The 26,102-nt window shown below is 38.6% G+C and overlaps 1 protein-coding gene across 3 annotated transcripts in view; it reads left to right on the forward strand.

Annotated features, from left to right (window-relative positions):
* Rgk1 (Rad, Gem/Kir family member 1) overlaps positions 1-26,102 on the forward strand; it is a 244,473-nt gene that overhangs the window by 104,888 nt on the left and 113,483 nt on the right. Inside the window, exon 1 of one of the 3 annotated variants that reach the window (XM_067774184.1) lies at positions 2,178-2,779. The exons of the other annotated variants lie outside the window; for them this stretch is intronic. Within the exon in view, the coding sequence (XP_067630285.1) occupies positions 2,666-2,779 (114 nt within the window). The 5' untranslated portion in view covers positions 2,178-2,665. Of the gene's footprint in view, positions 1-2,177; positions 2,780-26,102 lie in introns of those variants that run through there. 3 annotated transcript variants of the gene reach the window in all.

Below are 26,102 nucleotides of genomic sequence, written 5' to 3' on the forward strand. Positions count from 1 at the left end.
ACGGTAACTGTTTTCTGCGAAATAATACGATAACTTGAGCAAAAATCGATATATCTCTACTAAACTCAGTTCTCGTACCTATCTGGACTCAATTTGTATTGGTGTAAAAAATGGCCGAAATCCGACTATGACCACGCCCACTTTTTCGATATCGAAAGTTGCGAAAAAATTAAAAAATGCCATAATTCTATACCTAATACGAAAAAAGGGATGAAACATGGTATTTGGATTGGTATATTGACGCAAAATATAACTTTAGAAAAAAAAACTTTGTAAAATGGGTGTGACACCTAACATATTAAGTAGAAGAAAATGAAAAAGTTATGCAGGGCGAAATCAAAAGCCCTTGGAATCTCGGCAGGAATACTGTTCGTGGTATTACATATATAAATAAATTAGCGGTACCCGACAGATGATGTCCTGGGTCACCCTGGTCCACATTTTGGTCAATATTTCGAAAACGCCTTCACATATACAACTACCACCACTCCCTTTTAAAATACTTATTAACACATTTCATTTGATACCCATATCGTACAAACAAATTCTAGAGTCGCCCCTGGTCCACCTTTGTGGCGATATCTCGAAAAGCGTTCACCTATAGAACTAGGGCCCACGCCCTTTTAAAATACTCACTAACACCTTTCATTTGATACTCATATCTTACAAACAAATTCTAGAGTCACCCCTGGTCTACCTTTATGGCGATATCTCGAAAAGGCGTCCACCTATAGAACTAAGGCCCACTCCCTTTTAAAATACTCATTAACACCTTTCATTTGATACCCATGTCGGACAAACAAATTCTAGAGTCGCCCCTGGTCCACCTTTATGGCCATATCTCGAAAAGGCGTCCTCCTATAGAACTAAGGCCCACTCCCTTTTAAAATACTCATTAACACCTTACATTTGATACCCATATCGGACAAACAAATTCTAGAGTCGCCCCTGGTCCACCTTTGTGGAGATATCTCGAAAAGGCGTCCACCTATAGAACTAAGGCCCACTCCCTTTTAAAATACCCATTAACACCTTTCATTTGATACCCATATCGGACAAACAAATTCTAGAGTCGCCCCTGGTCCATCTTTGTGGCGATATCTCGAAAAGGCGTCCACCTATAGAACTAAGGCCCACTCCCTTTTAAAATACTCATTAACACCTTTCATTTGATACCCATATCGGACAAACAAATTCTAGAGTCGCCCCTGGTCCACCTTTGTGGCGATATCTCGAAAAGGCGTCCACCTATAGAACTAAGGCCCACTCCCTTTTAAAATACTCATTAACACCTTTCATTTGATACCCATATCGGACAAACAAATTCTAGAGTCGCCCCTGGTCCATCTTTGTGGCGATATCTCGAAAATTCGTCCACCTATAGAACTAAGGCCCACTCCCTTTTAAAATACTTATTAACACCTTTCATTTGATACCCATATCGTACAAACAAATTCTAGATTCCGCCCTGGTCCACCTTTATGGCGATATGCCGAAATGGCGTCCACCCATAGATCTATGGCCCACTCCCTCATAAAATACTCTTTGATACCTTCCATTTGATACACATGTCATACGAACACATTCCAGGGTTACCCTATGTTCATTTTCCTACATGGTGATTTTCCCTTATTTTGTCTCCATAGATCTCAGCTGAGTATGTAATGTTCGGTTACACCCGAACTTAACCTTCCTTACTTGTTGAAGTTAATTTTTAGACATTTTCCATATTTGGAAAAAAATGTCTAATTTACGTTTGGAAAGATTATTTTTTCGCCGCTTTGAGGCCAAATCGATTGTCGCGCAGGTGAAAATCAAGTCTTAGAATTGAGGTCCCTTTCAAACTACATATAAAAGCTTTGGAAACGGTTGAATTGTCCAGTCTCCATTAAGAAATTGTAGTGTGCATCTAGAATACACAGCTGGGTATAAAATTTTCGGTATTACCAAACTAAAACTTCCTTACTAGTTAATCTGCCAGATTGAGAATCTCTCAAACATCACTCGAAATTTCCAATCTTTTTTGAGTACAAGTGAATGGAAAATAATTTCTTAAGCATTTTCTGTGTTCTTTTCTTGAGTTTCGCGCATTTCTTTCACTCTAGCACGAAGATTCCACACTCAAAACGCACGATTTGATTCGGCCGCATAAAAGAAAAGCCTGCCAAGATCGCTGTGTTCAGTTACGTACGATCAACGCAACGGCATACTTGCAATATTTTATTAACACGGAAAATATAAAAATCTATCTTTGTTTACAAATGTACAAATACTTTACATAATATATGAGAAAAGTCAAAACGAAAGTGGTGAAAAATTAAAAAAGAAAGTAATTTATTTATTTCTGTTTAATAAAAGTGTTTAGACATTGGTGTGAACGTTTGCGAAGCCATTATACGAACAAACTGAATTCATTAAAGCAAAAAAAAAAATAATACATTTTGGTAAAATTTTGTTGAAAAAGTGAAAAAAAGTTTCAAAAACTCTTCAGAAATGTAAACAATTGACGTCACATTTTCCAACATTAGAGAAATCTTGGGCGTAAGAATATATTGTTGGATATATATATATATATTTTTTTTTTTTTTTTCTAAAGCTACTAAAGCTTTGTGAATTTTTGTGCGTATGCGTATTGAATTGTATTTGTGAAGATAAATATTAATTAATGATCTCGTATAAAAATATTGACACTGACATTGAGCGATTTGTACTCATAAAACCAAAAATGGCGCCATTCTACAAGAAATTGTGCAGAAGCATTTCAAAACGCTGCAAACAGGTAGGTTTTTCCCGAATTTTTAAATATTAACTAATAAGTAAAAAGATTTGTCACAAGTCTTTGAAGGTTGATAGAAATTTGTCTATGAAATGACACAAGAAAAACGCGGCTAAACATTGTGTGACTGCGGAAAAATTATGCGAAAGCTTCATTGTGATTATTTCATTTATAAAAATAGCGCTTTTCAAAAATAATGTAGGTACTCTTTTTATGAACAATGAGATAGCATTTTTGAGCAAAATTTTGTTTCTTTTGTTTGTCAAGCGATTTGAGCGCTTAAAAAATTTAAATAACCGCATTTTATATAATTTGTTTACGTTTCACTTGGCTTTTTTTCAAACAAATAAATTCTGAAATTGGACATTTCCTGGGTTGGACATCTTATTTACTTAGTCACTTTTGGTCATAAGCTTCAATTGTTACTGTGATTTCTCAGTCGTCGGAGTTTTTATCTGCGACTGTGGCTCAGCAGTGATAGATCATCTTAGTTTTGAGCGTGAAAACACGGTCCCCAACTGGTTTCCTTTAATGTAGGTTCGTTTGTATCATTTGTTTATACCTCTTTAAGAAGATACAAGGATATTTCTAACTTCATTCATATCTACACAAGTCGTAACATGATTATCATTAAAAAAAATACGTTCACCTTTTAATTAAACTCCGTTTTTTTAATCTCACATTTCGTATGACGTATATGGGGTTTTCGTTGTTATCAGAGCACCTAGATAAAGTACATATATTACAATTGTTAAACAGCGACTGCGACATCTAATGCGAAAACTTATTTATGTGACCTCAGCTGTCTCTCTCTGTCACAAGAACTATGGTTGTATTTAAGATTGGTTTTAAGCGTGATTGCGAGCTAGCGCCGAAACTATCATGATTATTCAGTCACGGCGGTTTCGCAGAATCTGTTGCTGCGATTTATTGTAACCTCTTGGTAGTTTTGACAAAATTACAGTAATTTGTTTCTACGCTAAGTTCAAACCCGCTTAGCTTTCTAATACATACACTTATAATAAATTGAATCCCAGGATATGTTAGTAAGTAAGGCCTCTTCCCCTCTTGTTAACAAAGAACTTCTTGCTGGATCATGATTTTATCGTTTTTGAGAAATTTTATCCGATTGCAAAGTTGCCTGACTGAATACCCAATCGCCAAGAAGACGTTGCATGGTAGGTCAACATTATATGCGACTTAACGTTAAATCTCATTAAAGTTTGCAAGGACTACCACTCAAAGAGTGGCTTGCAGGAGTAAAGGGCCTCCCTATGAAAATGTTAAAATATTGTACGCATAGTGGGTACGAAATCCTGAAATAAATATTGCGAGTCGAGGCCACGAAAGCCTCAAGAAGTCTTGATAATGTTCTTGTAAAGGACCTATTTAATCAAGACCTTTGTGAAGCGCTTAGAATGTGTTGGAAAATGAGCTGGATCAGCTGCTGAAACTCCTGATATGGTAATAGATACTCACACTCCAAACGACATCTGTGGAGCACGGCGTAAATCGTGGAAATGAAATATCTGGAAGCCCAATCATTCTATTTCTCAGATTTTTCAACCAAAGAGTTTCCTGCGCTATTAGTATAGTTTCTCAGGGTATGAATCACAGAGTAGACCGTAAAAGAGAAATTTACATAGGCTGCGCTACGTAAAGTGTTGCGAACAGTTTAGAAGTCCGTTCCACATTAGTAATTTACTCTGGATGTGAAAGTTGATGTGGAATGATGCTGAAGGCCTACGTCCCCGAAGGCCTTGGTGAGTGTTATCGATGTTGATGGTCCTTTGCCGGATACAGATCCGGTACGTTCCGATAACAAGCACCATTGAGGCACTAGCCCGACCATCTCGGGAACGATTTAGTATGACCACATGAAACCTTCAAGGCCATAATGCCCTCCCACCCACTAGATGCATGAGAAACTTGAGGTCGCCAGAGCCTCGGCTGTTAAAGTAACAGGTTGCGCCACGGGTAGGTGAGGTTGACAATTGGGTTGGAGAAGCTATATTTTGCGCTGGCAACACCTTGAAAGGGTTGCACTACGCAACTCCTTGAATCGTTTTGGTATTGTAGTCGCTTCTTACGACAGGCATACCTGCCGCGGTTTTATTCTAAGCCCCCCCCCCCCAACCCCTTTGGAGGGTGCCCCCGCACACGCTGGGGGGTGTACCTTCTTCTTAACCGCGAGTAATCTGCTGAGCTAGGAAGATGATAACATAGTAAGTTGTTATGTCTCAATTATGATATCCTACTAAAATTTAAAATAAACACCAACGCGAATCTTCTGATTTAAAGTGCTTTTCGTTACGAAAACTAAATACGACTGCCCAGAAAATATGCTTATCACTAGGATTTTGAAGCCGCCTTCTTGGAGCTTTCCAATCTAAAGGCCATCAGCTAGTCTGCACTGACAGTTCCTAGATGGACCCAGGGTAGGGGCTATGATATGTTGAAGTCATTTAAACTTCCGTCCTAGTATAATGTATTTCAGGCAAATATCGTAGCGACTAAGCAAATACTCTAGAAATATACATTCTCTGATTTTAGGATCAAAGGGAATGGAAGTAATCGAGATAGGTGAAAAGCTGATATGTAGGGCTTCTTCAGAGTGCAGCCAAGGGGAATATTCAAAGCAAGAGTAAAAGCGTCACTTCTATCGTTCATCAGCAAGGGACACATGACCAAACTGCAGCGATTGTAGAGCGAGCAGTCTTCTTAATAGATCAAGAGACGGTGTTCATAATTGTAAAGTGGTCTACACCAGTCATTGAAAACACCATAGTAAATCCAATCGTTTTCCATCTAGTCCATCCAACGGAGTACATTTCCAATTCCTCTTAAAATTTCCTCTAAACCGATACACATTCCCTTATTTACATAGCAACTAACATTCAATCCAACAAAATGTATTCAATTTTTTAAACAAGCAAACTCACTTTCCAAGCTCTTGACCCTAAGTTATATTTATCTCCCAAGTGGTTTTTGCTTATCATACCGTACATTTTCACAATACTGTAGAAGCAGTTTTCGTGCCAGCGCAATATATAGCTTCTCCAACCTAACCTTCGAGGGGCGAATCCCGTTTCACTAACAGACGAGGCTCTGGCGACCCCAAGCTCCTCATTGAATTTGGGGGTGGGGAGGGAGGAATGGCCTAAAGGTTTAATGTGGCCATATAAATCGTGTGTTACCGGAGCGTACCGGATTTGTTTCCGGCAAAGGACTTCGAGGAGCAACCTTATCGCTACAATAACAACAACAAGCAGTTTTCTTAAAGACGTACCAAGCTTTTTTTACTTCCTTTGTATATCACATATTAACACCTTGCACTAAATAGAAATCATTACTAACTTACAGTTTATTTCACTTTATTCATTTCATTTCCCACAGCATCAATGCACTCGAAAACATTTTTTGTTACATCATCAATCTTTTATCAATACTTAAGCTTAATGCTAAATGCAAAGTTTTTTTATTTTCAAGATTTTTAATTCAGTAATGACTTGTCACATGTGTAATATTACGCACTTTTCTTAGAATCTTTAGAAAAATTGCTAGAGCCATCAGTCTTTTGACATACTGGATAACGAAATAAAGTCGAAGTAAAAAATGTGCTTGAAATTTTTACATTATCATGCACTTTAGTTTCACGAAATGTTGGAAAAGGTGGAGATTTCCATTAAATAGCCATGACAAAAAACAAAATATATATAAAAAGTTGATTGACAGCTTTCATATTGTGTCAATATCTCGACGCAACAAGAAGTAATTGCATGAGATGTGCATACAGTTTCAGGTAATCTTATTAACGGACTTCAGAATTTTGCGTATTTAACGATGAAAACGTTGCTTTAGCACGTATGAGCTACGGATCGTGATCAACTTTTTTCATTTAAAATTTTTTCTTTGCACTTTTTGTTTTGTTTTGGCAGTTGATGATTTGCTATTCAATATTGAAAAAATAAACTAAGGTTTTGCAATGACGTAGCAAATGCATAGCCATATATTTTGTTAGTGTACTGTAAGAAGTATGCTACGATAGTTTTTTTGCAATGATGCTAGACCATTTGCACAAAATCCTGAATACCCTTATTATATTTTTTGAGTGGAAATGTGTAGTAGAATAATTTTGAAGATTGTAAATAAAAAAATTTGTTTTTTAGCAGAAACTATATAAATGCTAAAAATTGGTTAACAACAATATAGATTAATGTGTCTGCTATGGTATTGGAATGAATTCTGGGGATTCCTGATTATTTATACACCTTCTGCTAAACTTTCGAATCGCTGAACTGCCGAACAATAACTCTAATATTCAGTATTGCAAAATGCGCTTTATTAGAATACTTTAAGAGTAGCACTTCACAATTAATACTTCACTTCACAACTAATACCTTGTTTAAACCAATCTGATTACTGATTCCTCAGCTTGCGCTGCTTTTATACGCTCGGTTATCTCGTTCACCAATTATCCCAGGGTCTAGTGGTTTCACAAGCATGTGTTCTAGAACATCTGCACCTCATGCTTAGTTATACATTAATAAGTATATCGTTAGCTTAATGTGAAAATGTGCTAAGTCACTTTTTACGAATTTTACAGGAGACGAAAAAAACTGAATAATTTTTGAAATACCCTTCTTTTTTCAAAACTGTGAATGAGGATACCTTAATTGCAATGCTTTTGAGTGTAGAAGATTTGAAAAAGATAAACAAAAATCATGTATGCCAACCTAGCAGCTATTTTATGACTTAGCACAATTTCCGCACTCAAAACAAATTTTACTCAATATGTTTTCCCATCACTCCTCCCCTTTGATGATTGAAATATAACACTAAAACTATATATTTCACAAAAAATAATATTTATTTGCCAAATTATTTCTAACTATTGGCGGCCACCGTGGTGTGATGGTAGCGTTCTCCGCCTACCACACCGAATGCCCTGGGTTCACACTCCGGTCAAAGCAACATAAAAATTTTAGAAATAAGGTTTTTCAATTAGAAGAAAATTTTTCTAAGCGGGGTCACCCCTCGGCAGTGTTTGGCAAGCACTCCGAGTGTATTTCTGCCGTGAAAAGCTCTGAGTGAAAACTCATCTGCCTCGCAGATGTCGTTCGGAGTCAGCATAAAAGAAGTAGGCCCCGTCCCGCCAATTTGTAGGAAAAATTAAAAAAAAGGAGCACAACGTAAATTGGAAGAGAAGCTCTGCCTAAAATCTCTTCGGAAGTTATCGCACCTTACTTTTATTTATTTATTTTATTTCCAACGGTTCTGATCTGGACTCTTTAGCTGGATGGTGCGCAGACAATAACTTATTTTTAAATTCAAGCAAATGCTGTGTTGTGTCTTATTCCATAAAAAACAACTGCCACATACTTTATCTATAAACTAAATCTTTTAATCGTTTTCAAGAGAGTAAAGACTTGGGTGTAATTTTTGACTCCAAACTCTCTTTTTCTAGTTACATTGATTTCGTTGTTTCAAAATTTGTTGCAATGGTTGGGTTCAGTAGACGTAACATCAGTGACTTTAAGGACCCTTATATATCCTTGAAGGCACTTATATATCCTTGGTCAGAAGTGGTATTGAATATTGCTCAATAATATGGAATCCTTACTATGAATCTTACTCCTATAAAATTGAGAAAGTTCCAAAAATTTTTACAAAATTGCTTTACGTATGCTTCACTGGCCAGACGGCCCCCCATCATATACCAGCAGTCACAAATTGCTTGGTTTTCAGGCTTTGCATGACAGAATAACTTTTATCTCACTCATGCTTGCCTATAATGTAATAAACGTTAGCACGAATTGCTCTGATTTATCTACTTTGTTCTTTCCATATATTCCACTGCGTGATCTTCGGCATAATAGATTATTTATTGAAACAACTCATAAAACGAATTATGCTATGAATGAACCTATAACTAGGACTATACATCTAGCAAATCGATTCGGTAGTGTTATTAATTTTAATAATAGCTTATATAAGTTTACGCTTGAATTGTTTTCTATTTTTAACTAGTTATCGACATGTAAAAATTGAATTAGATTATAGTCAGCGCAAAACATTTATCATACACCAAAGGCATGTCTCAATTGGGTAAATCAAATTTCAAGGGGTTGCCAGCACAATATATAGCTTCTCCAACCCAATTGTCAACTCACCTAACCGTGGCGAATCGTGTTTTATTGACAGCCGAGGCTCTGGCGACCCGAAGTTCCTCATGGAACTAGGGGCTGGGGAGGGCAGGACGGCCTAGAACGTTTAATGTGGTCATATAAATCGTTCCCGCGATGGTCAAGCTAATAGTACCTTAATAGTGCTCTGTTACCGGAATGTGCCGGTTCCATATCCGGCAAAGGGCCATCAACACCGGTAACACTCCCCAAAGCCTTCGGGAAGTGTCTTTATCGTTAATACAACAACAAACAAACTTTTAGATTGAAAGAATTAAATAAATAAATAAAATGCGCGCACAAAGAAATTAATAGTAATTCAGATTGATATTATTGACCGGTTGACTTAGCACATTTTTTTTACATTTTTTAACAGCTGACGACTTAGCACATTTACGTGTCATTGCCCACAGTACGTAAAAATGAAAACTTTAAATATTTTTTTTTTGTGATCGATGTATTTTGAATTCAGTTTTAAAACTGCATTAAGATAAAATTTTTCAAAAAAAGTGACTTAGCACATTTTCACATTAAGCTAACGATATGTAGTTTATGATTTTCTTCTATCCATATGCATGTGTGAATAACTACTTCTTCTCTTAGCTGATGACTACATATGTGTATGTGAGATAGCCTTCGTCATCTATGTACATAAGTGTTGCTTGCCTTAATGTGTACATGTACATAAGAATGGCTGCTTGCTGGTTTTATTGTTGTGATTATTTACTAACAGCATAGTGATGCTAACAATCGCCACTGTATAATTAAACCTTGTTCTTGGATAAGTTTATGTCTGCATTCATTGCGTTTTGCTTATTCCCGATGGACATAGCTTCCTTTCTTTCCTTAATAGCGAGGCCTCCTATTACGATGAAAAACTTACACTAGTTAAATCAACAAATCGAGTTTTTTGTTCCAGAATTAACAGACATTCGGTACAATTTATCTCAACCGAGGCATTTGTCAAGAGTATACATTTCTTTAACATGAGGGAAACTGTTGGTCTCAAGCTAACAGTAATCTGTAAAAATTACAGATTCTCAGTCAATAAAACTGACTTTTCAATTTTAGGAACAAAATTCATTGGGCCTTTCAACAGCAAATAACTGCAAATATTATGCAGATGCATTAGCTTATTTCAATGAAAAATTTACGCTCACGGCTCTCACTAGTTTCTACTAATGATCGTAGTGCACTAGAAATCTCTGCCATATCAGTGGCCTTCACTGTTGTCTTATGTTGACAGAAATCTGTTATTTTTACAGCATCGGTTGTTATTCTTAGGATGACAGTAATAAGTGGTAAATAAACAGAGGGTTTTTTTCTGATTTGACTGTGTGAACGCATTTGATGTCCAGAGGGTGCTTAGATTATGGAGGGAACACTTTTCTGTTCTCCTAAATGGAGGCAGCAATTCACCGCGCAGAGATGAAGAACCCGATCCCGCAATCGATGATGATGGAATATATGTCGCCCCGCCCGATTATGACGAAGTTAGAATAGCAATAACCAGATTGAAAAACAACAAGGCCGTGGGCGCTGATGGATTGCCTGCGGAGCTATTCAAGTACGGCGGTGAGGAATTGGTAAGGCGCATGCAGCAGCTTCTTAGCAAAATAAGGGCGGAAGAGTGCATGCCCGACGGTTGGAATCTAAGTGTTCTTTGCCCAGTCCACAAGAAGGGGGATGCTGCAAAATGCACCAACTATCGTGGAATCAGCCTTCTTAATATCGCATATAAGGTCCTTCAAGTGTATTGTGCGAAAGATTGAAGCCCACCGTAAACCGGCTGATTGGACCTTATCAGTGCGGCTTCAGACCTGGTAAATCTACCATCGACCAGATTTTCACAATGCGCCAAATCTTGGAAAAACCCGTGAAAAGAGAATCGACACACATCGCCTCTTCGTCGACTTTAAAGCCGCCTTCGACAGCACGAAATGGAGCTGCCAATATGCCGCTATGTCTGAATTTGGTTTCCCCACAAAACTTATACCGCTGTGCAAAATGACGTTGAGCAACACCATCAGCTCGGTCAGAATTGGGAAGGAACTCTCCGAGCCGTTCGAAACTAAACGAGGTTTCAGACAGGGTGACCCCTATCGTGCGATTTCTTTAATTTGATGCTGGAGAAAATTATACTAGCTGCAGAACTTAACCGCACTGGAAAAATATACTATAAAAGAGTGCAATTACTGGCATATGCTGACGACATTGATATCATCGGCCTAAGAATCCGCGCTATTAGTTCTGCTTACTCCAAACTGGAAAAAGAAGCGTTAAAGATGGGTTTGATGGTGAATGAGGACAAAACGAAGTACCTGCTGTCATCCAGCAAAGAGTCAGCGCATATGCGCCTTGGCAACCACGCTACTGTTGGCAGCCATAATTTCGAAATAGTAAAATACTTCGTTTATTTGGGAACCAGCATCAACACTAGCAACAACATCAGCACTGAAATCCAGGGAAGAATCAATCTTGCCAATAAATGCTACTTTGGACTAGGTAGGCAATTGAAAAGCAAAGTCCTCTCTCGGCGAACGAAAATCATACTCTACAAGTCACTTATCGTACCCGTCCTGCTATATGGGGCAGAAGCATGGACCATGACAACAGCAGATAAAGCGGCTTTGGGAATGTTCGAGAGAAAAGTTCTTCGAAAGATTTATGGACCTCCTCGCGTTGGCGATGGCGAGTACCGAAGAAGATTTAATGAGCTCTACACAGACTTCAACATAGTCCAGCGAATTAAAACGCAGAGGCTGCGCTGGCTAGGCCATGTTATGCGAATGAAAGATGATGCTCCGGCCAAGAAAGTGTTTCTATCGGAACCCGCCTATGGAATCAGAGGTAGAGGGCGGCCCCCACTCCGTTGGAAGGACCAGGTGGAAAACGATTAAACTCCCTTGGTGTGACCAATTGGCGCCGGTTGGCGGAGCGAAGGAGCGACTGGCGCGCCTTGTTGGACGACCATAACCGTTTGAACGGTTAAGCGCCAATTAAGTAAGTAAGTAAGACAGTGTGAACGTGCAATTCAAAATCAATAATTTGTGCGAAGTTTATTCAATTTGCGATTAATAAAGATTGACAGAAGTTTCGGTTGGAGTGACCCGTAATTAAATTGATTTCACCAAATTTTTTCCTAAAAAAAAAAAACTATATAAAATAAGGTTTATTTACATCCGTAGGTAAAAACTTTGTTTAAAAATATATCTATTGAATTACGGCTAAAAATAGCATTGGTTTGAATTACTTTATTTAATTTAAAAAAATTCAAATAGGTGGCAAATATTAACAGTGGCATCACCATTTTAATTTATATCACTTTCACACAAAGTGCGGAATATTTTAAATTTTCTTAACTTTTTTTTTTGATATTTTAGATCATAACTTCACTTCACAATAAAATTTTTAATCCAGTACTCTTATGCAAAAAAAATTGTAATTCATTTAAAATGCAGACAAAAAATAAATAAATTGCTGTCATGAATTGAAAGACATTAAACACGCCGCTGACAATTATATAAACAAAAGATATGTCAGTAAGTGTATAAATATGTCCATATAAATTCTAATCTAGCACTTACAGCAAACTAAAAGCGAATACATTAAATGACTTGCAGTACGCGTGATACAACAAATACATATGCATACATCTGTGAATAAAAGCACGTGACTCATGTCATTACAAGACAGTGAAAATGATATATTTTGCATAAATTGCATACATTCTCTAAAAATACAAAAAAAAAAAATTTTTAAGTATCACTTTTATGATTTCTTTGGAAACGCATTGACGTAATGAAACAAACGCAAGGTGACAAGACAGGAACAGTTTTTAGCTTTTAATAGACACAGAGCTAGTGCGCTCTATTTAAAAAGAAATAATATGAAAAATCAAAACTAAATTAACATAACAAGAAAAATTAATTTTAAAAATCATGGTGTCATTATAAATATATACACTACACCTCTGAGTGAAAAAATTCCAGCCAAAATTATTTACAAACTTCAAAGCTATTTTTTTAAACGGTTTTATTTAGCTTGACTGGTTGGATGTCTGGCTGGCCGGCACGAATTTTGTAATTGAAATTTAAGTAACTTCCCGATAAGCTACAAACTTGAAACTTGGATTAGAATTCAGAACCCGATGACAATGCAATAATAAGAAAAAAACTCCGATAGGTGGCGTATGGATGAATATTTCAAAAAATCGTATTTGTGGTTCATATTTGGAACACATAATACATATATGAATAGAAAGCGACCTATGATGTCCGATTTGGAACAAATATTACACACAGTCCGGTAGAAGTAACATCAAAATATTTTGTAGTAGTAAAGTCTTTGGAAGGATTATGCATTGAGGACTTAGATTGTAACAAATTGTCAGGAAAGAGTCCTTGTAATAATGAGTCACTAAATGAACTAAAGAGAATGAGAAAAAATAGGCAATTAAATAAAAACTAAAAACTTGAAAAAAAAATTATTAAAAAAAATTTTAACGGTTTTATTGAAACAATACTTACATTAACCCTGCAGTCAAACCAACTAGTTGTATACTAGAAGAATACTAGTTTGCCAAAAATCCCAACTAGTATGAGTTCTGTCTTTTGTCCATATTAGTAACTGGTATTTTTAACACAGCGATATCCTACGAAATATCAATTGCCAGCCTCTGCATCAGCATTATACCAGATGGCATACTATCTATTATATACACCAATATCATACCAATTGCCATACTAGTCAGTGTATTCAACATCAACATACCAGTTGGCATACTACTCAGTCTATGCATCATTGTAATAACAGTTGACATACTAGTCGATATTTGCATCAGCATCCTACTATTTAATATACTAGTCTCAGTTGGGTTGAAAAATTACTAGAAAATTGATAAATTAGCTCAAATTTATGTTATTCATTATATTTCATATATATAAAAGGTATGTATATATATACATATATATAACTTTTAAATTTATCACTTCAATACATTATACTTTGGAATAAATTTTAATAAAAATACGTACATATATATGAAAATTAAAAGTAACGGAATAACACACGAGTGTGATGCAATCTCAAGACGCAGGGCTAAGTTTATGGGTTCACGATGGCCAGAACATTCCCACATTAAATCCCTCAAGCCAAGAGAACTGCTAGGGTTCATCAATGGAAGTCAGATGGGATGAGGTGCTGACCAATGGTCGCAGTGCAATCCTCAATAAATTATCTATCTACCTAATGGAGAAGGAACGAACCAGTAGTGGTTGACTGTGTCAAAACAGGTCAAGGTGACTAGCGCCGTCCTGTTATGAGTGTTAATGGAGTTCAGAATGGTGGTAGTGATATGCACTTTACGGAAGTCATGCTGATGGCTGGATAACCGAACAATTTCATTTAATTGAGGGAATCATAACGGTTTTAAACGTTTTCGTTACTGACTAAAGGGATAATATCGGTAGATACTGGCTGGGTTTCCGGTCTTTCTCTGTTATTCTGGAAAGGCATATGCTTTTAACGACAAGTAGAAAAAATTACCTAGGCTACTGATGCCCTCATGGCCAAGGTGGTTTGGCATCGGTATAGGTCTTCCGTCTGGGACTATTTATATGGAAGGCTTGGCCTTTTCAATAATTTATTTAACCTCTGTTGAGGTAACGATGAGGGTTGAATCGTCATGCTTGTGTTTATGTGCCCGTTGATTTGGACGATATCTAGCATTGTCGACTGAAGTATGCATTGCAAATTGGCTACAGAAAGCACTTGCGCATTTCCTCGAGCCGACGGACGAAATTCTAGTCAAATGAATTATTTAAATACTAACTAGTATTAATAACACCACAAAGTTATAGTCAATGAACCATTCTAAAACTGACCAGTATGATGAATGCCACAAAATTCTAGTTAATTAACTACTCATACACTAACTAGTATGAATAAACCCACAAAATTCTAGTCAATGAACTAGAATGTTTGCTGACTACTTTGGCTTTTGACTGCAGGGAAGTAATAATAATACTAAAAGCTAGAAAATAATTAGGTAGTTAGGTCCTAGGTACTAGTAATCACACACCTCATCAATCTAGGGCGTTGATCAGACAACTGAATAAAAGCGTTGGACGCGTCAAATTTCTATTTATAGTCATTTATAAGACCAACTGAACCTTAATCAGGTTATGCTCCGCCTCCCATTTTTAGAAATTTCACGCGACCAACGCTTTTATTTAACTGTCTGATTAACGCCCTACATTGATGAGGAGTGTGATGACTAGTACCTAGGACCTTCCTAATTGTTTTCTATCTTTTAATATTATTACTACTTAATATAAGTATTGTTTTCAATAAAACCGTTTAACTTAATTTTTTTTTATTATTTTATGTATTTGTAGCTTCCTTAATTTGAAAAAAGATAATAATAAAAACATCTGCATAGCGAAAACTAAAAAAAATTTAAAAACGTTTTCGAAAAATATTTAAATTCTAAAATGTGTGATAAACTTCATGAAATTATCTAAAACTTTATTCGGAATCTTTGAAAACTTTTTGAGTTTTTATAAATTTTAGCGGTTCAGTTCATTTAAGCCTAAAAAAGAACAACACTTAATTTAGCCTCTCAAACCGCACATTGATTTTTGGGCATATTTTCCGAAAGTAGCTTAAGATTTTATATAAAAAGTAAAATGCTGCACACTTTGCTAAAATAAAGTTTTATACTTATATCATAAAAAAATTTCAAAAATTAAGGCGAGTTTTATTAGACTTCAAATGTGTAGACTGAAATTAATTGAGTGAAGATTTTGAAGAATTCAAGAGTTTTCAAATTAAACGAAAATATTTTTAAATTTGGCTTACATTCCTTCCTGAAACTGAAGTTTTTTTTACATAATGAAAGTACAAAATGGAAGATTTTGAAGTCCTTCTAGAATTATAAAATGTATCGAAAACGTTTTCGAAATTGGCTTGCATAGTTTTCTTTATACAATTTATTACAGTTTTTTTAAATCATTTTACCGCAAGAATTGTACAACGCTTGAGAGCAGCGGTTGACCCAACGGAAGTGCAGTTCAAAAGGTTTGCTGCGAGAAACCCTCGGTTCTGCAACCGAGGTACGAGGAGGAAGAAGCGTCGAATGGCAGAATGAAGAGGCAAGGTTCGGCGGAAGGCGACAAGCCTGCTTTCAAGAGGCAGAAAGGACCCAGTCCCAGAGCCGCGAGGCAGGGCAGTCGCATAGACAAGACAAGTAGGAAACGCTGTAAGACAGATGGGCCCCAATAGCGAGGTACCAACTACCTCGAAAACTGCGAGTCGGAGAGAAGTTTCAACTACGGAAGTAGGAGATAAGCCAAAGCACCTCCGGCTTTCTCGGAGGTGCCAAAGGCAGATAACACTAAGACTCCGGGTTTTCCCGAGAAGATGAGTGACGTGGCAAAGCAGTCACTGACTGTGGCGCTGGTTGATCGAATCAGTCCTTTCGGACAGATGACTACTGAAAGTGGAGATCTGTAGAAAGGAGCTTATTAGCTTAATGCTTAAGAGGATGGCAAGAACAACCAAGTAAGCCCCTTCCAACCTTTGATTCGGGGGGATGGTTTAATGGTGTGAAGAAGATAGCGTGCGACAATATCGCGAACTTGCCGTGACTGGAGGAAGTGGTTCCAAACCTCCAAAGGCAAGGCACGAACGCGCGGCTTGAGGTGGTGGATAAAGCGCAAATCCCCACGGTACCAAAAGTTAAGGTATGGATACCATGCGTGATGAAGTCGGAGGATACACTGCTTCTTCTGTAGAATCAGAATCCGAACATACCGACACAGAATTGAAAGGTACTTACTGTATCTCGGCCTACGGAGGAAGGTCAATTCTACATCTTCCAAATAAACAAGCAGGCGGAGGATATATTAGACACGCAGTTTGGCAAAATGTCCTTTGGCACAGGCAAAATTCACATGCGACTCAGGAAAATAAGTCCCGAGGATAAAAATCCTAACACGCTAGAGGTGGGCGAAGTCTAAAAGGACCTCAAAAGCCTAAGAGAGAAAAGACAGGTGAAGGTAGCCGGCGTCACCACGAAGGTGTTAGAAGAGGACCAACCGCCAAATGGTGTTGTGACTCGCACAGAGGAACACCCGGTACAACAGTTACGAAAGGCTGAAGGGGGCCTCGAATACTCTAAACCAAACGACGATATCACGAGGAAGGTGCTGGAGGGGGACAAACAGCCCAATGGTGCTTCGAGTCCTACAGATAAACCTCTAACACAGTAAAGTCGCATCGAGCGAACTCCTCCTAACCCTTGAGGAGGGTTCGTTTGACGTGGTGCTGGCGGGAGGAATTACTGAGGGCCTCGTAGTGGTGTCCGTTGAGCAGGCATTTATCCTGGCATCCTCCTACATGGCCCATGCTGCGGAGGTTCCACCGATGGAGTGCAAAATGCTTGTACAGGAGGAAGGGCGCAAATGGCGGTTGGTCATAGGGGCAGGTGCAATGCGCACCACAATGCGTAGGGAGGAGCAGATAGGAACGAGAGAGGCGAATCTCTATTTTGTTACATCATCCAAACCAATTTGCAGATAGCCAACAGGGGAAATGTCCCTACATACATTAGTCCAACATTCAGCAATGTTCTGGATATTACATTGAGCTCCAAGCGTGATATATCAAGGTATGATTGGATGGTTCTTGATAGACCATGCTGCTCCGACCATGCGTATATCAGCTTCAGCATCCTGCTAAAGAGGGTAGAGAAGGGAGGAACCTTTAAAAACCCTAAATCAACGAACTGAACTAAATTCCGGAAACAGGTAGAAAATAACTGGGATAACCCATAGAGGTTGCCAATGTGGAGGAACTGGAGGGATCGAATGAATTCCTAACAAGGACGCTTATGACTGCGTATACCAAGAAGAAGATTCAGAGGAGCACAGAGCTGAGTCTTCTAAGAAGACAGGTAAAAGAAATATTTTAGCTCGCAAAGACCCCGGAAAGCGAAACGTGTCGGGACGAGTACAGCGATCTACTGAGGATCAACAAGCGTGAAATTTCCAGGGCGAAGAGCATCTCATGGAAAAGTTTCTGTATGGACATAGAGTGCTCCAGCGAAACAGCACGGTAGAAAAAGTCCTAGCAAGGGGAAACATAGTCCAGGGACTAATAAAGAAAGAGAACGGGGAATGGTCACGTAATAGTGAGGAATCCCTTGAGGTGCTTTTCGATACACATTTTCCATCGGGGACGGTTCAGCAGAGCCAGCAGACCATCACTCGCACTTCGATCACGAAGCGGGTAGTGCCGGGCTTGGTGACCGATACCAAGATTAAATGGGCAGTGACGACGTTTTCTAAGTTTAAATCGCTGGTCACAGATGGTATATTCCCGGACATGTTACAAGTTTCAAGTATGGCGGTCGTGGAATGGCTTAAAATATTATTCGATGGGTGCATAAGGCTGAATCATGTACCGCACTCTTGGAGAATTGCACGTGTAGCTTTCCTACCAAATGCGGGGAAGATCGGTCACGTGTAACCCAACGACTATAGACCCATCGGGTTAACATCATTTCTGCTCAAAACCTTGGAGAGGCTGATAGATGTGTACATACAGTCCACGTGGATGAAAAGCATGCGTACACCAAAAGCAAGTCGGTAGGCACCGCATTGCATAGGGTGGTAATAAGCATAGAGAAATCCCTGGAATATAAGGAGTATGCTCTACGAGTCTTCTTGGACATTGCCGGGTCTTTCAATAATGTCTCTAAATGGGCTATTATGGATTGTCTTAATTACATTAAAGTACATCCCGTCTTAATCAGATGGATCGGCTGCATGTTAAATTGCAGGAAGATTACATCACAACGGAGGTTGTACGAGGGCACGAAATCAGTGAACAGGGAACGCCGCGGGGAGGGGTGCTATCACCTCTGCTGTGGACGCTGGTCATCAACAAAGTGGAACGTGCCTTCCAACGATTAGTTCTTTGATGGATCGTGTGCTTTGGGATATTCATACCTGGGCATCTAATGTCGGGTTGAAAGTCAATGCGGAGAAGATGGATATGGTTTTGTTTACAAAGAGGTAAAAGGTCCCAAATTGGACCAGGCCTAAGTTAGGAGGGATGACCTTACAGGAGAAACATTCCACAAAATATCTAGGAATCATCATAGACAGTAAGTTGTCATGGAAGCTCAACGTGGAGGAGAGGGTGAAGAAGGCCTCAACGGTACTTAGTGCATGTGAAAGAATGCTGGGGTGGACGTGGGGCTTATCGCCCTCTCTTTCCCATTGGGTTTTTACAGCGATGGTAAGCCCTATTCTATACTATGTGGTTTTTGTTTGGTGGAAATCCACCCAAAAAACAACATAAATAAATAAATAAATGTAAGGCGCGATAACTTCCGAAGTGATCTAAGGCCGAGCTTCTCTTCCAATTTACGTCGTGCTCCTATTGATTTTCCCTACAAATCGGCCGGACGGGACCTACATGTTTTATGCCGACTTCGAACGGCATCTGCAAGGCAGATGAGTTTTCACTGAGAGCTGTTCATGGCAGAAATACACCCGGAGCGCTTGCCAAACACTGCCGAGGGGCGACCCCGCTTAGAAAAATTTTCTTCTAATTGAAAAACCTTATTTCTAAAATTTTGATGTTGCTTTGCCCGGGGTGTGAACCCAGGGCATACGGCGTGGTAGGCGGAGCACACTACCATCACACCACGGTGGCCGCCAAAGAACAACATACCTCAAAAAATTAGAGGGGGTATGCAGACTATCGATGCTTAGTATTACGAGAGCCCTGAAAACAACCCCGACGGCTGCACTGTATGCCATTCTGCACATTCCACCTGCAGACCTGGTAGCAAAGAATATACCATTAACAACTGCAACCAGGCTCGGCGCCTCGGGGCAGCTTGAGCGCCGACCATATGGCCATAGTAGTATAGCGTCATCAAACACAAGACGAACATACTACCTGATTCCCTATCTGCGCTTCGAGGGAGATCTTAAGGCCACAATAGAGGTGGACGGTTGGCGCAAGGGTGCGCAAATGGCGGACGAGGCGATACATGTGTACACAGATGGTTCCAAAGTAGTGGAAGGAGTACGGTCTGCGGTATACTGTGCTGGTCCGGAAATAAGCAGATCCTACAGGCTGCCGGATTACTGTAGCGTTTTCCAAGCGGAAATATTAGCCGTAACCAAAGCAATAGAAGCCCTGGAAGAGAATAACTCAAGTTACAACCTTGTTAACTTTTATATTGACAGCCAAGCAGCAATTAAGGCAATAATCTCGCATGGCACAGCATCTAAATGCGTGTTAAAGTGTAAGCAGTCTCTGGAGAGAATCGGGACAGGGAGAAGCATACATCTATATTGGGTCCCAGGGCATATGGGAATAGATGGGAATGAAAAAGCGGATGAACTAGCTAAAAGGGGCGCATCCCTTGAAGCTTGCTCCTTAGTTGTGCCAATTAGACTGGGCGAGATTAAGCTAAGGGGAGAGGTGTACATGATCGCCCAAGCGGCAAAGGCGTGCGTTCAAGCGCGGGGCTGTAAAGTGTCGAAGATTATGTGTAGGTCTTATAACCTTAGAATAACAAAGTTGCTTTTATCACTAAAAAGAGAGGACTGTAGATTCATGACGGGTATTCTGAATAGACACTGCCTTCTGGCGTCACATGCCTTTAAATTAGGCTTGGTCAGTGATAGCAGATGGAGGAAGTGCGGGTTGTAGGAGGAAACGATGGATCACGTTCTCCTCTCGTGCCTTGCACTTGCCAGGCTAAGACTCCAGCTATTAGGAGTGATATGGCAGTCAGATCTAGAAGCAGCAAGTGGCTTAAGTCCTAGGAAGCTTCTAGTATTTGCCCAGAGGACGGAATTATTTTATATCATAGGTCCTGGTTTTGAAAGGGTTTTTCATTTTGGTCGTTAAAATAAACTTCTGGCAACACTGCGGACTCTATCAATCTCTGTGAGGTCCTCATGGACCGGCCAGTTCAACCTAACCTAACCTACTGCAATTTCTCTATTCGCAGATGTACATAGTGAATACAACATACCCTGTAGTGGGCTTTGAGTTCAATTATACCTTAGAGTTCTAGTGTTGATACTATTTAAAGGAGTGTAATATGCTGCAATATGTAGGTAGAAAAAGGTGTGTAATGAAAAAGTGTTGTGGTGTGTTAACCATCATACAAAATCTGGCACTTAAAATCGAAGAACTTATAACTCATTTTTAACATTTTAGTTGAAAGAAAATTTCTTTTCCAAATTAATTCTAAATTTATCGTAACAAGCAAAGATTTGGCAACAATAATTCTTTTCGAGGTGCTCGTTTTTGAGGGGCGCAGTTTTTCTTGTGTGAACCAAAATTCTTATAAAACGTGATTACTCAGCCCCTTCAGGGAAGAGTAGTAAACCTGAGTGCCCTTGTGAATCATTTGGTATCAAATAGAGATTAATGTGTTATTTGAGTGAATAATCAAGCTAACAAGCTTCATAGCGATGTACATAGTTAGCCCCTAAGCTATAAACTTTGATATATTGTCTTCGGCTGGTCATCTTATTCCAGCAAAGCCACAAGGCAATGTTACGCAGCGAGTGACTGTTGCTATAACGTACCAATGTCGCTCCAAGCAAAATAAGTAGTTCAATATTAGTTTGTTGCGCTACCGGGTATATACTTTTATTCAATGTGCTCATATATAAAAGTTTACTACTTATAGCCATCATACGCACACATTCTCTTTGTTTTTGATAGATGATTCTTTATGATCGTGTTTGTATGCATCATGATTACTATAAACGATTATAAATGTGTGACATTGCTAATTCCTTTGTTTGCCGTTACAATCTCAATGTAGGCCTCTCCCCTTCTACCATTTTTGTATGCTTTATTTGTGTGGGTCACTGACGCGCCGCTAAGTCTCTTAGCAAAGCTTTAGCTTCTAGCGTTAATCTTGTGTTTGTGTGTGCACTGATTTGTTGGAATATTGTCATTTGATTGTCTGGCATTGCTTGTGTTTCGACCATCTGCGCTTCCTTCAATTGTTCACACTTGTCCATTTGTGTGCCCATCAAATGACTAAAAGAATATAAAAAGAAAATTGCAATGAAAGCAGAATTTTAAATTGCTCTGAAATTTGATTTATTGAAAATTCTGATTGCGGCAAAATTTAATAAGTTTATTACAAAAGCATAAAAACAAGAAGGAAAATTTGATTTTTATTTGGTGAAGTTGTTAATCTTTTGTGCAGCCGCGACCCGGTCGTTGGTCAGGCTTCGTGATATGGGTTATGGGCTTTCTGACTTCGGACACTCTAGCCTTCTTACTAATTTCGACTTTATCCTGGACAGGACGGACTATTGTATGCCGATGACCGCTCCCTATGCAATCTTCATCCCAGTCGTTCCCCGAGGAAGGAGTGAGGAAGAGGAATTATCTGGGGCATGGGACCGGTTAACTTGTTCACGGATGGGTCCAAGTTGGACAGAAAGGCGGGGGGGGGGGGGGTCTTTTGTCAAGAGCTAAATGTAAGCCGCAAGTTTAAGTTGGCTGATCACTGCAGTGTAATCCAAGCGGAAGTTGCTGCGATTAAGGATGCGGTGGATGGAATGCTATCCAGTGCAACTACGGTTAGCGAAATTAACATCTACTCTGATAGCCAAGCGGCTATCAAGGCCTTGAGCTGAACTACAGTGCGATCGAGGGTGGTCTGGGAGTGCCTGACCTCGCTTGCGATTGCCTCGAATTATTTTACAATTAAGATTATCTGGGTCCCGGGCCATAGTGATATCTCGGGTAACTGCCAAGCGGATCTCTTAGCCCGCATCGGTACAACTCAACCGGATGAAGATGGCTGTAGGGATTTCGGGATTCCGCTGGCCACCTCTGGATTGCTCCTCCATAGCTGGGTCTCGAGTTGGGGGGGCACCACGTCTTGCAGGGTAGCAAATTCTTTCTGGCCGAAAGTGGATGGCAGGAGGTCTGCTGAAATAATTGGGTTCACTAATGCTCACCTATCAATGGTTATTGGGGTTTTGACAGGGCACTGTCCGATGGGTATCCATGCGGTACATCTCAATATACTGGAAACTCCATCCTGCTGCAGCTGTATGGAGGACGATGACGTGGAATCACCAAATCACGTTATGCTTGATTTTCCAGCTTTTGCCAGAACTAGGCGAAAGTGCTTCGGTCGCGACTCACTTGGATCTCCCGAGGATTTATTCAAAGTTGAGATCGGTATCATTCGGAGCTTTATCGTTGCTACTCAACGATTCTCTAAGAAGCTAGATCTAAGTCACCGTTATTTTTGGTGTATGTGGTATCACAGCGGACCTCCGTGTTGTCCAAGTGAGCTATCCTTATCAGGGCAGCTACCACCTAACCTAACCTAATCTTTTGTGCGAAAAAATGACAGAAACTGAGATTAAATGTTGTTGCATAAGGAGAAAGAAGATTCACATTTTTTATTTACTTTGATGCTCGCACAATTTTGAGTGCAATTGTGAGTCAGAACAAACATTTGCACAAATTTGTATGTAATGAATATGTTTCTCAATATGTAAACAATAAATTGGAAATTAAATGCCATTTCGATAGATGTGAATGACTTTCTCTAGATTGAGTAAGTTTTTCGATATATGTAGCCGTTCAGTTTGCGTCAGAGTAGACAATTTTTGATAAATATTTAAATTTTGTTTGAAAGCTTATATAGCTGGTAATACTGAACCCATATATGAAGAACCGAAAAAAGGGATGTTGATCATAAAATGAAAAACTGAAAAATATAATAAAAAGGAACTATTCAAACCAAACTTCTACAAACCGTTCATTGCAATAGACATTACCCTTCGACCTTTTTAAACAAATCAGTTTTCACTGCATATCCAAAGTTTACAAGGCTTCTGTTGCTGCTAGTATTTGTTGTATTTCAAGTCAAGTAATTACAACAACATTTCAATGAAATATGAATGCAAGTGAGAAAAATAAAAAGCATATTTCACACATTTCACTGTAACTAAAATTTTCGAGAATTTTTCTCAATTCAAATTGTGAATACGACGTGAGTATTTTTTTTAGAGGTACAAACAATTTCAGGTGCAATTCAACAGAATTTATTTTACTTGTTTACAAAACGAAATCGAAAACTTGTTAGGTTTTGATGTAAACTTTGAAATTTGTTGCCTGTGGAAGTTTTCGCGAAATGAACATCAATCGGTTTTGACGCAAAAAAAAAAAATAAATCTAAAACTTAGCAGTTCGGCACACTAAAAAAGTAGCGAAAAGTATTACAAAATTTTAGCACTTAAAAGTAGATAATTTTATTATTCGTCATTATTTCGCAAAAAAACCGTGGCGGCCGCAGCGGTGTTATGATAGCGTGCTCCGCCTCCCACACCGAAGATCTTGGGCCAAAGCCCCGGGCAAACCATCATCAAAAATTAAGAACGATTTTTTTTTTTTTTTTCAATTAGAAAACAGTTTTTCAAAGCAGGGTCGCCCCTCAGCAGTGGTTTCGCATGTAATTCGAGTGAATTTCTGCGAAAACTCATCTGCTTTGTAGATCCCGTTCGGAGTCGACGTAAAACATGTAGGTCCCGCCCCACCAATTTGTAATTAAAATTAAAGGGATCACGGCGCAAATTGGAACAGCAGCTCAGTTTAAAATATCTTCGAAGGCTATTGCACCTTGCATCTGTTTTTTATTTGAAAAGTGTTCAAAATAATTTACGAAAAGTTTAAATATAGAAAAGTACTCAAACCAATTGAAAAATTACTCAAAAATTCATGAAGTGTTACAAAATCTTCAGCTTTGCATACAAATTTCGAAAACGATTTCACGAAAATTAAGAACCTTTGGCTATTAATGTTTTATAAGATTTTCATATTCAAAGTAATTTTCCGAAAAAACTCAAAGACTCGAGGGATGTTCAAACCCATTTTCGGAAAAATTTGAGAAGTGTGAAAATGTTGTCAATCACGCTAACCAATTTCGAAATCGTTAGCTTATACACAAAAAATATTTAAAAGATGTCATGAAATTTTCGGTACTTAAACATCGGAACGTTTTTGGTATGCAGGTTTGTGGTAGTTCAAAAATGGCTAATGTCGGTACGAATCTAACAAATATTTAATATTTTCTAGCATTGGTTGTTGAAATTTAAGTCTTCAATCTGGAAAACTATTTTCACTCAAATGATATATGTATACGAAACTGTAAAACTATTTATTCAAATGTTATCATTTGCTAGCTCAAATAAAATGACAACGGATTCATCACTGAAGACCTATTTGGATTGAAAAAATAGATTTTGATCACGGATCAAAAACATAATACGGGTTCTGGCTTTTCCATCGAAAAATTTAGTCAAAAGGCCCGAAGTTAAATGTATAGTTTTTAACATGTGCCGAATGGCACCCTTTATATCTGCACAGACTTTTTGGCCAACCAACCAACCGAGAATTCAACACACTTAACTCAATTTCACACACATTTTCTCCCTTGGCAAGCTCTAGTTAATTCCATGAAGCTGTGCTTTCTAGAACGTTTTGACTACTTCATCTTTACGCTTTTTTTCAAAAAAATATCGTAGCGAGTTTATGGCTCCTGTCTGCGAAATTTTCCTAAAGTGCGTCACACGTTATAAGTACATACTGAACAATTCCTGAAGTCCACCACTTTGCTTTCATACCTACTACTACTCCTAATGCACCACTTTGTCAATCTCCTAAAATGCACCACTTAGTCAAACACACGGCAACCCCAGACATACAAAAGTCCACCAGTAGAGTTTAACGAAGACATCCGACGATATAAGTAGTACGAGCGGTGCGATATCAATTACATTGAATAATACATGATCTGAATTTAATAAACCATATTAATTATCTAAAATTATATTAAACTTCTAAATCATTACTATACTAAACTTTTGTGTACGATTTAATAAAAACGTGCATCCTGAAAACGTAAGTAACCCGTCGGGTGTATATACCTGCGGTATATACCAGTGACAAGTGTGTTGTATAAACGGTTGATATTTTTAAGTGGGCGTACCTTTAAATTTGCCAAGAAATTAAGTGTCAAAATATTATACGTAAACACATTTTAAAAGAAAAGATTGTTGTTT

This window comes from Eurosta solidaginis, chromosome 3, assembly GCF_040869045.1.
Source record: "Eurosta solidaginis isolate ZX-2024a chromosome 3, ASM4086904v1, whole genome shotgun sequence".
NCBI classification, from domain to species: domain Eukaryota; kingdom Metazoa; phylum Arthropoda; class Insecta; order Diptera; family Tephritidae; genus Eurosta; species Eurosta solidaginis.